Source organism: Phaseolus vulgaris, chromosome 3 (assembly GCF_000499845.2).
Source record: "Phaseolus vulgaris cultivar G19833 chromosome 3, P. vulgaris v2.0, whole genome shotgun sequence".
NCBI classification, from domain to species: Eukaryota; Viridiplantae; Streptophyta; class Magnoliopsida; order Fabales; family Fabaceae; genus Phaseolus; species Phaseolus vulgaris.
The window spans coordinates 29,424,206-29,436,590 of record NC_023757.2 but is presented as its reverse complement, the minus strand read 5'-3'; the positions used below and the strand labels follow the sequence as shown (position 1 = coordinate 29,436,590).

Genomic DNA, 12,385 nt, shown 5'->3' with positions numbered 1-12,385 from the left:
GGACAGACCCATCCGACCAAGCACGTTTTTTGACAAATATAATGAGGCATAAACATAATTTGCACAACTGTTTTACACAGGTAGTGTACGAAAATGATCCTCTATTCTATCAAACAAAGTAGCAACCCTTTCAAGTTCTAATCCCACAATATTTGAAATTTTATTTAAAAATGCTTATTGTCGTCCACCAACATAGAACTTAGAATTCAGCTTGCAGATTAAAAATGTTTTTTAATTCGGGTATAACAACTTGAGGGCAGTATTACATATGAATTTTCTACATCATTTGTCGTCAAATAAATTTGAATTTGAACTCAATGAACATACTGCTTGATTAGCTTATATGAAGCAAAACAAAAAATAAACAAATAAATAAATCCAGTGTTTGGGGTAAAACTATAAGGTTAGAAAAGGGAATAAGATATTTGTGTTTTGTTTTTTTATTTTTTTTTTCCTCTTGACAAATAAATTTCTAACAATATGTTATAACTTAATAAATTGTAGTGGCCCAGAATGATGTATGTGGGTACTAGAAGGCAAATGTGCCACATCAATGGCATATTGTAGCCAGGTAGGTACCTACGAATGGGCGTATCTTCTTCAGGTATGGCAAAAACTCGTACAAGACTGCTTACTGCTTACAATGATACAAGTCAGTGATCGAGAGCGCTTCGAAGTGAAAGTGCCGAGTCTAGCACTGTGCCTCTGGAAATAAGGTCGTGATTTAAGAATAAAACAATAACAGATATATCATCATGAAAATGGCGTCGAACCTTCTTGTCAATCTTACGAAGATCTGAATACCGCATTTCTCGTTTTCTTGCTGCTTCGTGGAGGGCAGCCTTGATAAGTCTCTTCGCACTACCCTGCATGTAGAGACACAATTTGAGTACCTAACTAGGGAGTCGGCAAAATCGACACAGGAAGAAGAAACAACACCGAATGAATTCACAGAACAACACCATCCACACATTATATCTTGACAAAATGGAAATACACCGTGATTTGAATTTTAAAATAAAATCAACTTATATATATCTCAAGTTTTGGAAAAATTAGATGACTTCTTCTATCAAAGTTAAATACATAAGTTTAGTTTAGTTAAAAAAAGATACTCAATTCATAAACAAACTCCTGATAAAGGAATAAATAAGAACAAACTAGTAGGAATCATGTGGGAACTAAAAATGAAATTAAGGTAACAGACGGACAGTTACTCCATTCACTATTCATGTACTTCTACACAATCAAATAAACCAAAAGCAGTACTTTTAATCGGATATAAAGACATGTGGGAACTAAAAATGAAATTAAGGATCAAAGATTCACGGGGGAATTTTAAAAACTTGACCTGACCAACATGTAAACTACATAATGAATATTATAGATCCTCCACATTTCAACAATACGTGGAAACAGGACTAATCCTCATCCAATTCTTGGTGTAATCACCACGTCCATTACAGAAACAAGTACAAGAAAATCAAAACATGTGAAAAAGAATCTTACCGCATGTGGATTGCTGTTTACAATATCCACAGCTTTTTCATTACTCAAGTGCTCCCATAAACCATCTGATGCAAATATAAGGAAGGAATCATTTGGTTGGAGAGGATGAGAAAGAATACTGGGATTAGCACTCAGGATAGGCATGTGCAAGTGCATCGGTTCAGGAAGTCTGAATTTTGCATTAAGTGGTTCCCGGTTAAATTCTGCATGTTTCAAATATACGTCACCTATAGATCTAGAAACCTGCACCAAATACAATCAACGAAGTATTGATATGATATTGTCAAGTTTTGATGCGAGGAAGTAAAACAAATAAAAATAATAATTAAAGCAGAACCTTGGGTACTTGTGAACTATTAACAATTTTGTATATATACGCAATACAAATATATTTTTATATATGACTTCAACAATAAAATACTGCAGAGGATAAAACTGAAAAGCACCTTGACATATGACCATTGTAGTCATTTTTAACACACTAATGCAATACAAATAAATGTAAAAGATAGAATATTGAATATTATATGCCAAATATAAAAAGTTTGCTTCCATTTATATGATTTGGTTTTAACAACACAAAACAAGGACCGAATCATTAATTACATGGATCTGGATCACCTTCTTTCTTTAATACACATGCAAACACACAGACACCGCATGCCACAATGCCTTAACAAAATGGCAAATTAAAATTATAAAGACGCGCATTAGGGATTTGGTACACACACATAAGAATAGGGTCTATTTTAAGTACTGGTAACTTCACAAGGGAATAGGGGACAACTACAATCTAATTGAAATAATCAAATGTGTTTTTCTGGTGAAAACATTGCAGAAGATGAATACAGATAATAAGAACCTTCTTAAAAAATTTAACCAGGTTGGTAATTCATATTGTGTAGATATGATACAGTAGAAAATATACAAGAAACAGTAAAAGAACAACTATGATCTATGTATGACCTTGGCTTTACATGTTTTGGGTCTGTTGACATAAGGATTCAGAAATCATAGACCATATGTAGAATTCAATTTTAACAAACAAACGAATGGCCCTTCAGGGCACAGTTTAAGTAGCTTCCAACACCTTTCCATTTCAATATCTACATCTCTTCTGTATAGCACTTTAAAGAATGGAAAACAATAAAGAAAATAATGAATGAACTAATAAATGTTTGGCCAGGTTCACGCTAGCACTGCTTTTTATATGTTGAAGATAAGAGGCACTGACATCTGAGAGGACACAGGTTAAAAAATTACCTGAATAATGCCTTTTACTCTCCACACTCCATGTTTGAGGACAACAATTTGAGGATCATGAGGGTGTAATTCTTTAAGTTCCTGTCTAACAGCCTCAAGATTTGCATTGTGTTCCGTAGACAGCTGAATTGCAGCCATACCTCCAGTGTTGCCAACTTTCTTACCCAATACAACACGGGAATCTCCAACGTTTGCCACAAAGAGTGTCTGTTGAAATATCACTCCCACTAGACAACAGGTCCCAGCGCCCGCTATTTGAGGTCGAGCATTCCAGGAAGCTGACACGAGGGCCGTGTATCCCTCTTCCGTCTGGCGGAATGCTCTTTCAATTGTCTCCGCTGTCACAACCCCGCGTGACTCGGCCGATGTTGCTGCACAGACAAGAAATCTGAGACAGCTAGCATAAGAACTGTTTCTTTAACAACAGAACAAGACAACATGGAAGAAAGAACCAATCCCCAACACTCATACCCCATGAAGGAACCAAAATTGAAGGCATAATGCTCCACCAAAACAACGGGCCTTTAACACAAAAGTCGAGACACCAAAACACTTTAATAACTAATTACAGCACCATGTACCAGGGAATCGCGAATCCGTGTCAATTAGAGGAAAGCCAATAAAAAGTTACAAACAATTCACCTATTAAATCGATTCACCATAAAAAGGGAAAACAAACCATAAAAAAGAAAAGGAAAAACTTGCAAACAGTATCTACCTATTGTCCTGAATGTTCAACTGTACTTGGTTCCTGGAAATCTCAGTCTCAAAAAGATCAACGAGAAAAATAAAGGTATAAAAGTACTTCCAAAAAAGGTTCATGAAAAAGCAAACTGATGAAAACCACTGGTAACAGTTACTACCACTGCTACTCGTGATTCATGAAGAGACGATCACACTAAAAACGTGGCCGCATTAAATCCACACAGCAACAACCGTGAAAGTGAATATATAAATAAACAATTAAACAGACAAATGAAACCGTGTCTATAAAGTGAGGGTTTCGAATGAAGAACCTTGAAAATGGCGAAACAAGTGATCGCAAACGTATCTGGAGGCGTCAGGCCCTCCGTGACCGTCGTATATGCCGACGAAGGTACCGAGAGGACCGGACTCGATCTGGCTCTGGTCTTCGAGAACCTGGTTGGCCTGAACGACGGCCATGGAGAAATCACCGGAGGCATATTTTCCGACGTCGCGGAACCAGAGCAAGCCGTCTCTGCCTTCTCTCCCAGCGAGTGTGCTCCCGATAACTCCGATGGAATCCAATCGATCAGCATCGCGCCCGAACGGCTTCCAACAAAGCGAGAACAGATTCATCAATGCAAGGAGCATACCACATCGCTCGGAAACCCTAACCCTAAGGCCCCCAACGCCGGAACCGCCAACCTCGCTCCGATCCTCCGAATCTGAGTGGGGAAGGAACGGTTAACGCGGAGTTTATGAAGGGGAAAAAGAAAAGGGGTAAAAAAAGAAGAGAGGGTGGTGAGGCGCAGGGTAAGGAGGGGGCGCACGTTAGCCTTGGGTGGTGGCGGGGTGTGTTCGGTGGTAGAGGAACATGAACGGGCTCATTCTCTTGTGGGGAGAAATGGTGTGGGGAAGACTCTGTTTGCTGATGTTATTTTCTATGCCTTCCCTTTTTCCTTTCTCATAAAACCAAATTCCATACTTTAGTTGGGTTGGGACAAACACCTTCACTTTCTGTCTTCCCCACAATTCCTTCCCATTTTTATTTTTATTTTCTTTAATTTTATTTTATCTCAACAGTTTTTTAAGTTAATTATCACTTCTTAATAACAATCACAATACATTTTTATTATTAATTTAACTTTATCATAAATCATAAAATTGTATACTTTTAATTTATAGAGTCTCACTTCTGATTTTTTTTAAAAAATTTTAACAAATTTTAACCAAGTAAAATAAAGAATATTACTAAAAATGTATTAAACAATATTATTTTTACTTTTATTGCTAAAGTTTATATGATTAAAATTAATGTTAGCTCACATCTATTAATATTTATGCCTCCGCTTGATGTAAGAAGAGTAATAAAAATTGAAAAAATGAAAAAGTAAAATATTAAAAAATACAAAAAAAAAGCTTCAGTGTTCAACTTTTTTTAATAATGATAGAGAGATACTGAATTTTTTTTACGTATAATTGTTGTGTTTAAAATATACTCAATGATGTTAAATATTAAGGTTTTTTTATATGTAAGTAAGAGGAAAAGTTAAAATTTTACATTATAATTGATTTTTTATATAAATAAATAATAATATAGTATAACTAATTAAGTTTTCATACGATTGAATGTAATTTATAATTTATTTTTTTAATTAGTATTATTTTATTAATATATTTCTATATTATAATAAAATAAATAATTTAAATTTTGATATTTTTTAAAATAACTTTATTTTTTAAAAATATTTTTTATTAGGATTTTATAATAAAATTTTATTTTAATTTAAAATTTATTTTATCTATAATTTATATTTTTAAATTGTTTTTTTATATCAAATTAATCATTTATGTACCTACTGCCATAAAGGTAAGATACCCACATAGTTGTATATCTTATAATCGAGTTTTCATTATCATCAATAACAATTATTAATAAAATGACATACTTAAAGAGTCTTTATTGATAAACGGCTATATATAAAACAATAAATAGTCTTAATATTGTCAATCTAAGAGCCGTTTCCAAAAAGACTTATAAGTATTAACTTTAAAAAAGTACAATCTACCATTCATATATATATATTTATCACAATCTTTATGCTCTTCCTTAAGTATTAGACATTTATTTTAGGTGAACTTATTTAGAGAATAACTCAAATCATTTATGTTGAGGAATATCAGGATTTTATCCAAACAACCTTTGAGCACATTCCCAAGAACAAATTCGTTTTCCCATTTTGTTCCTTTAATCCAGATTATTTCTTTTCTTTTCTATATTTTTTAACTTTATTTTTTCTACCATTTCTCAATCCTTCATTTCCACTTTATAATTTAACTAAATACTTAATGATAAAGCTTAATGAGAATAAGTGTAATGAATAAAAGAAATACTTTTATTGCTGTTTGTTGGAATGTTTTTTAGTTGTAAATATATTAAAGTATAATACTAAAGTAGGAGAGCAATGAAAAAAAAATCAAAATAGTGATAACATTAACATAAAGAACAAAAATAAGTAAACACATTTAATTGGATCATTTATCTATCAACAACAACCCTAAGTTTGATTAGAATAAACTTGTATGTTGCCAATTTAACACCTTACTAAAATAAGCTATGTACATAATTACAGAGTTAAATTTTTTTTTTTATGTTTCTTGTTTGTTTAAATGGGTGAGTATTGTAGCTAAAGTGAATATTCAAGAAGGGAATGAGAACATCCATCTCCATGTGAAGGAGTTGCCAATTGATGAGGGGATTATTAGTATTTATAATGTGATGGAAAATGAAATGGACAAATTTTTAAACAGTGAAAAGTTTGTTGGAACTAATTCCATCAAAAAATGAAATTAAGCATTATTAATAAAAAAATATGTTGTTTTATATTATATCATGTAATCCAATATTCAATACACTTACTATTTAGATTTGAACCTTTTTATTCTCAATCTGGATTTGGCTGGATTTTATTTTTTGAACACTTCAATTATGTTTAGTAATGTTTTATTTTAGTTTAGAATAAAAAAGATTGATTTTGCAAGTTGGTCCATATAGTTTTCAGGTTTTACTTACTGGTACCTTTCAAAATAATTGAGTTTCATGTTAGATATTAGCTATACAAGTTATTCTTAGGGCGAAATATGTAAATACTGAATAGAACATACAGATAGATTGACTCATTTACTCACCTTTAGTTGTTGTTCTTTGTGTAAACAATTATGTTCAAGTTTAAGTTTATAGTTTTTGAAAAAATATGGTTGTGAACTTAAATACACATTACTTCAAGTTATCCCTTTCATATGATCAAACTATAGTGTTTTCTTCAGATAATTATTTATCCATAAAAAATTAACTATAGCTATTTTTCTTAATATCAATTAATAATAAACCGTTTTTAAAAATCAGACCGAGGAAAAAAAATGTAATAACAAGTCAAGTACATTAATTTCTTGAAATTTGTTAGAGTGTAACTTTTTCTTGTACAAAGTGCATAAGCAAATTAACTATAAAAATAATAATTAAACAATTCTCTTGCTAGTGAATTAATTGATGAGTTTATTGAATATATATGACTTTTAGAATAACTATAGTAAAGACCAACAAACTTTATAGACAGAGAGAGACCCTATGATTTGAGAGAAAAAAACACAAACACTGTACGTGAATTTGACATGATAAAACTGAATACAGATTGATTGAATATATAATAGAGTTAGCACAGCCAAAAGAACTGTTCAACTGACAATCAAACAATTAATTAGATTTAGTATCAACATATAACTGACTAACGGTCGGATTTGTAACTGTAACTATGTGGATGTCGTTTCCCACACAATCTTGGATGTAAAAAGAAGAAGTATAACTTTAATTTAAGGTATAAAATATTATGGTATATTAGTTGAGGTGAATGACATTTAAATACATATTTTAAAAAAATAAAATTTTAAATTTTAAAATGAATAATATATCAGTTACAATAATTGATTAATTTTAACTATGTCATTTTAAGATACATGAGATCAAAACATAAAATATAAATAATTTTATAAAAATAAAAATTGATAAACTATGTATTTTATATTATTAATTAATAATAAAGTTATTTTAGTTTAATGGAAAGTAAAATTTCCTAATTAAAAATGATAATAAAAGAAATCATAAAAAAAGTATAATATTGATGTATATAGATTTCCCCCTAGGTTTCATTTATTTTCAAAGAAAAAATGAGTAGGTTTCATTTAATCCAAAGAAACTAAGAAGTAATGGTTTCTCTTTAAAATCATAGGATAAGGCAATGGACATATCATGATATATATATTATGGAGAAAGACGCACTTGCCTTTGTCTCTCTATCTGCAACATCAGTTTTATGTCAACAACTAAACAAGGATTAGATGTAAATTGACTTGGAGTTATCATTCTGTTTAGTGAACTGTGTAAGATGAAACTAATTTTACATCAACTTTTTTTCTTTTATTTCGACATGTAGCACTAATTCCACATTTCGCTTTCTTTCCTTCTCAGTTTTTTTTTAATTTCTCTTATTTATGTTTTTAATGTTTTTTAGACATTTTTTTAATCACATTAATTTGATTTTATGTATGGCTAGTTAATATAGATAAAATCCATTTATAGTATTTTTTTTTTAAGATATGTAAATTAAGATGTTTCTATAATTTTTCATCAACATGAAAACATGTTTAAATAATATTTGTGAACCCAGATTTATGTTTTATCTCTAACTCTAATGATAAAGGACAGGCTTAACTGCTCTAGAAACTAACAAAACAAAAGTTACAATTTAAGTTTATAAATAATGGTTAAAAATATATTTAATAAAATTTATAATTTACCATATTTTTAAAAAATTACATATTTATAAGTACACATTCTAAAATAAATTTGCTTTAATTAATTAATCTGCAAATGTATAGTTTAATGAGTTGTCTTTTTTGGTTATGATCAACCCCTCAACTCACCAGAACAATGGTTATAAATTGCAATCCCTCTTTATGATTGAAATAAAAAATATATAAAAAGATTAATTTTTATTGTGTAAGTTAAAGAATATAAATATATAATATCGTGTAATTTAAATCGTAACATTTATAAATTTTAATTATTTATTATAATAAAATAACTTAATATGTATAACAATAACATCTTTTAATTTATCTTATTAGAAATATTAATTATCCCACTTAAACTTATGAATGTTTAGAAGGTTATGAGTGTTTTATTAGAATTATTATACAAAGACAAGTTTATATCTCATTTTTAATTATAAGACACAAGTGTTAGTCTAGAAACAAATTATAGTTAAAATATATACTTATTATTTAAAATTTGATTGAAATAATTAAAAATAACAATTTACCAGAAAATAAAAAAACTCTAAATTAATCACAAATTTTTAATCGAAAACATATATACTAAAAAGTTGAAAACACATTATAAAAATAAAAATATATCTACAAAATTTTAGAAGACACCAAGTCCAAATCTTTAATTAAGGTGTGAAGTGTCCAAATCTTTAATTAAGGTGTGAAGTTTATATTTTTAATATTGAGATATTATTAAGAAAATAATAATTATCAAATTATATGTAATTATTGTAAGTAATATTATTCTACTTAATTATATGCAATTAATTTAATAATGATAGAATCTCATTATTAGTATTCTACCTAATTAGATTGTAATTTGGAAGACAAACTCCCTATATATTTGTTATACATGAAGTGTGATATAACCCACATAATAAAATAAGAAACCTCTCTTCTTCTTATAAATTTTTATCATTTTCTTATAGGTATTAACACGTTATTGTTAATGAGCAAGACTAATTTATACGGTTATAGACAACAAACATCTGTTCTACTACAATGCTTATATATGCTGTTTTCTGGTTTTTCCTCTCATATCTTAGCCAATCTCGGGAAAGGTATTGTTTTTGTGCAGCTCATAGAAGAACATGGTCTATTATGGTTCTATTCACTCTTTTTAAGTTTTGTTTGACTGCTGTTGGAGGAGGTGGTTTGTTTTTAGTATGCATAACATCTGGTATTGTTTTGGCTAAGGTTTCTTGTTTAAATTTTTTTCGATATGCTTCCTTTTAGTTAGAAAAGATAAAAGGTGTTTGATTTATGATTTTAAATTTCAATAATTATATTATCACATCTTAAACATAATTTTGTTTACCTTCGATGAGTCTTTCAAACAGATAATCATTCTAATCTTTCACCAAACCGCTAATTAGAATTTCAGCATAGAAAAAGAAAAAAATAGGTTTCGTAACTATTTTCGCTTCTATGTCTCCTTTAAGATGAATCCTAAATCCAGCTCATTTGCTAACAGTAATTCTATATAAACAAAAATAGTTAATAACTTAAGAACAATTAAATTTTGCTATACACAAAAATTTAAGAATATTTCAAAATAATTTCTTATAACACTAAAAAAAAAAAATTACTTTAGAGGATGTCAATATAACTCATGGAATTGATTTAATTAATAGAGATTTTTTTAATCTTCGTTACGTTCCAAAGGTTATTCTAAAATCTCGACAAAATAATGAAAGTTTTTTTAACTTTCGTTAAATTTCAAAGGTTTATTTTAAAATCTCAACAAAATAATGAAGATTTTTTTAACCTTCATTAAATCCCAAATGTTTATTCTAAAACCTTAACAAAATAACAAAGATTTTTTTTTTAAACTTTTAGTAAGTTCCAAAAATTTATTCTACAACCTCAGCAAATTAACAAAAAGTCTTTTTAACCTTTGTTAATTTTCAAAGATTTATTTTAAATTCTCAACAAAATAACAATTTTTTTTTAATCTTCATTAAATTTTAAAGCTTTATTGTAGAATCTCAATGAAACACTTCAGATTTTTCAAACTTAAATAATTAATTTTAATTAAATATATTTATAAATAAATAATTAAGAATTGTACAATTTTAAAATATTTTATATGTTTTATACTAAATTCTCTAAAATTTTGAAAGTGTAACTTTATATTACAAATAAGTTTATAAAGTTTCAAAAATTTATTTTAAAAATTCAGCAAAAAAACCTTGGATAATAAGTATTTCAACAACTAATTTTGGATAATAAGTATTTTAACAATATTTGCATATTTTTTATGATTGATGGTAGTTAATTTATATAATTCATCGTTTTTTTGTTACGAGCTCATACTTCAAAAAATTTAACTTATTTTGTTTTATCTTTTGATGTACGTATATTTTAGGTGCAATTTTAGTTTTAGTTATAATTGTTAATATTTAATTATCATAATTTTGAAATTTTTTTAAATTAAGGTCTTTATTTTAAAATGCATACAATAATTAATTTCAATGTGAAAGTGAGAAACAATAAAGTTAATTTTTCCTCCCAATATGTTCTTGCAATCTTTAACCAATAACTTACATGACTTTGAAACCCACATCTGATAGATAATGCAATTATTTAAGATATATAAAACAGTGATAAACACCAGTTGTTGTCGAGCTAGATAACAATGACTTGTTACCCAAGTTTGGGTAGTAAGGTGACAGAAGAAGCAATATTGGAGTAAGAAAAAAATATTGTCTTATTTAGTGTTTCTTCTCCTTAGATATAATAGACATAAGTGTGACTGAATTGTGATTCCTTGTTAGGACTGATGTCAACAACCATTGAGCTTGTGCCGGAGAGCAGTGTGTCTACAGTGGAAAAGAGAAGTCATGAGGATCATTAGAGATGATGAAAAATGAGATTGAAGGTTATTTCAAACGACAAGTCATTTTACGGAAATTTTGAAACTCATGATATTTTACAGAGGTTCTTAAACCCATGGTTTTTTTTATCAGCAATGAATTAAATAAATTAAGTGGGATACTTCAGGGGTATCCCAACCCTTATACAAGATCAAGTTACAAGACCTTAGACATAAGGAGAACTAATCTAAGGCTTTTAATACCTTAACATTAGCACAAAAACAGACCCAAAACAGTAGAATAATAGAGTTTGTAACAAGCTGCCCTATAACAACACAAACCTACCACCATCTTTATGCTTGAAGTAGCTAAAGAGTGAAAAAAACAAACACTCACTCACACTTAAATTCTCTCTAAAAGAAACACTCTTCTTTGTAATTCTCTCTATTGTATTTCTTTCTGTGGTGCATCTTACAAATGAGAGAGCATCCTTTTTATAGGCTTTAGGAAGCTCTTCTAGAAAGATCTACATTATGACCTTAAAATCCCACTAACAACATAATTAAAAACTCACTTACAACTTTTGACCTTTCACCTATCCAAACCTTCATTCTATAATATTCTAGTAACTTCTAATTTTAAAACACACAAACTAACATTTAAAGTTTATTCAACAAAGAGAACCAACTAGAAAAAAAAAACAACGCACCCGAGGACAATATATATATGTATTTCATACCAGTTCAATCCTAAAAAGCAGACAGCAGCAGAGCACAATATCCTTGCCTCCATGCACAACGTAAGCAGAATAAGTTTCCCCTACATCAACCCCCAAAGACAACTTCCCCAACTTCCCAACAGAAATTACCTTTCAATGGTGTGAAAACTAGTAGCTCGAGCACGCATAAACACGTGAACTACTCACTAGTAGGCACTCATCCACAAAAGATTTGAGCATTCATTGTGACCCAAAATTCTTCTTTCCAACACTGGCGGGAGATGGATTAGAATGTGATGCAGCCTTAAAAAAGCCAACAACATTTACTTTCTACGACCTCAGTAGCTTGGCAAAGGTATTGAAGTGAAACTTGACCTAGCAGGCCAGCCATACCACTTCTTAGATTCTTGTTATTGGAATATGTACAAGCTTGGGACAAAGCCACCAAGAAATCCATCGCCCGTGACAACCAGAGAAGTCCATTGGTGCACCTAGATGATAAATACTTGAA

At 29.5% G+C, this 12,385-nt stretch overlaps 1 protein-coding gene across 2 annotated transcripts; it reads right to left on the bottom strand.

The window, feature by feature from the left end:
- Positions 1 to 307: 307 nt before the first annotated feature.
- Positions 308 to 4,628, bottom strand: LOC137807020 (probable protein phosphatase 2C 42). 2 transcript variants are annotated; one of them, XM_068607439.1, is made up of 5 exons: positions 3,789 to 4,628; positions 2,773 to 3,143; positions 1,510 to 1,752; positions 774 to 866; positions 308 to 705 (listed from the first exon to the last, which is right to left on the bottom strand). In XM_068607439.1, the coding sequence occupies exons 1-5, from the start codon at positions 4,105 to 4,107 to the stop codon at positions 601 to 603; spliced, it is 1,131 nt and encodes a 376-aa protein (XP_068463540.1). In that variant the 5' UTR covers positions 4,108 to 4,628; the 3' UTR covers positions 308 to 600. The 2 variants fall into 2 exon arrangements, with proteins under 2 accessions (XP_068463540.1, XP_068463539.1); XM_068607438.1 differs by having other exon boundaries at positions 308 to 866.
- Between the last annotated feature and the right edge of the window lie 7,757 nt (positions 4,629 to 12,385).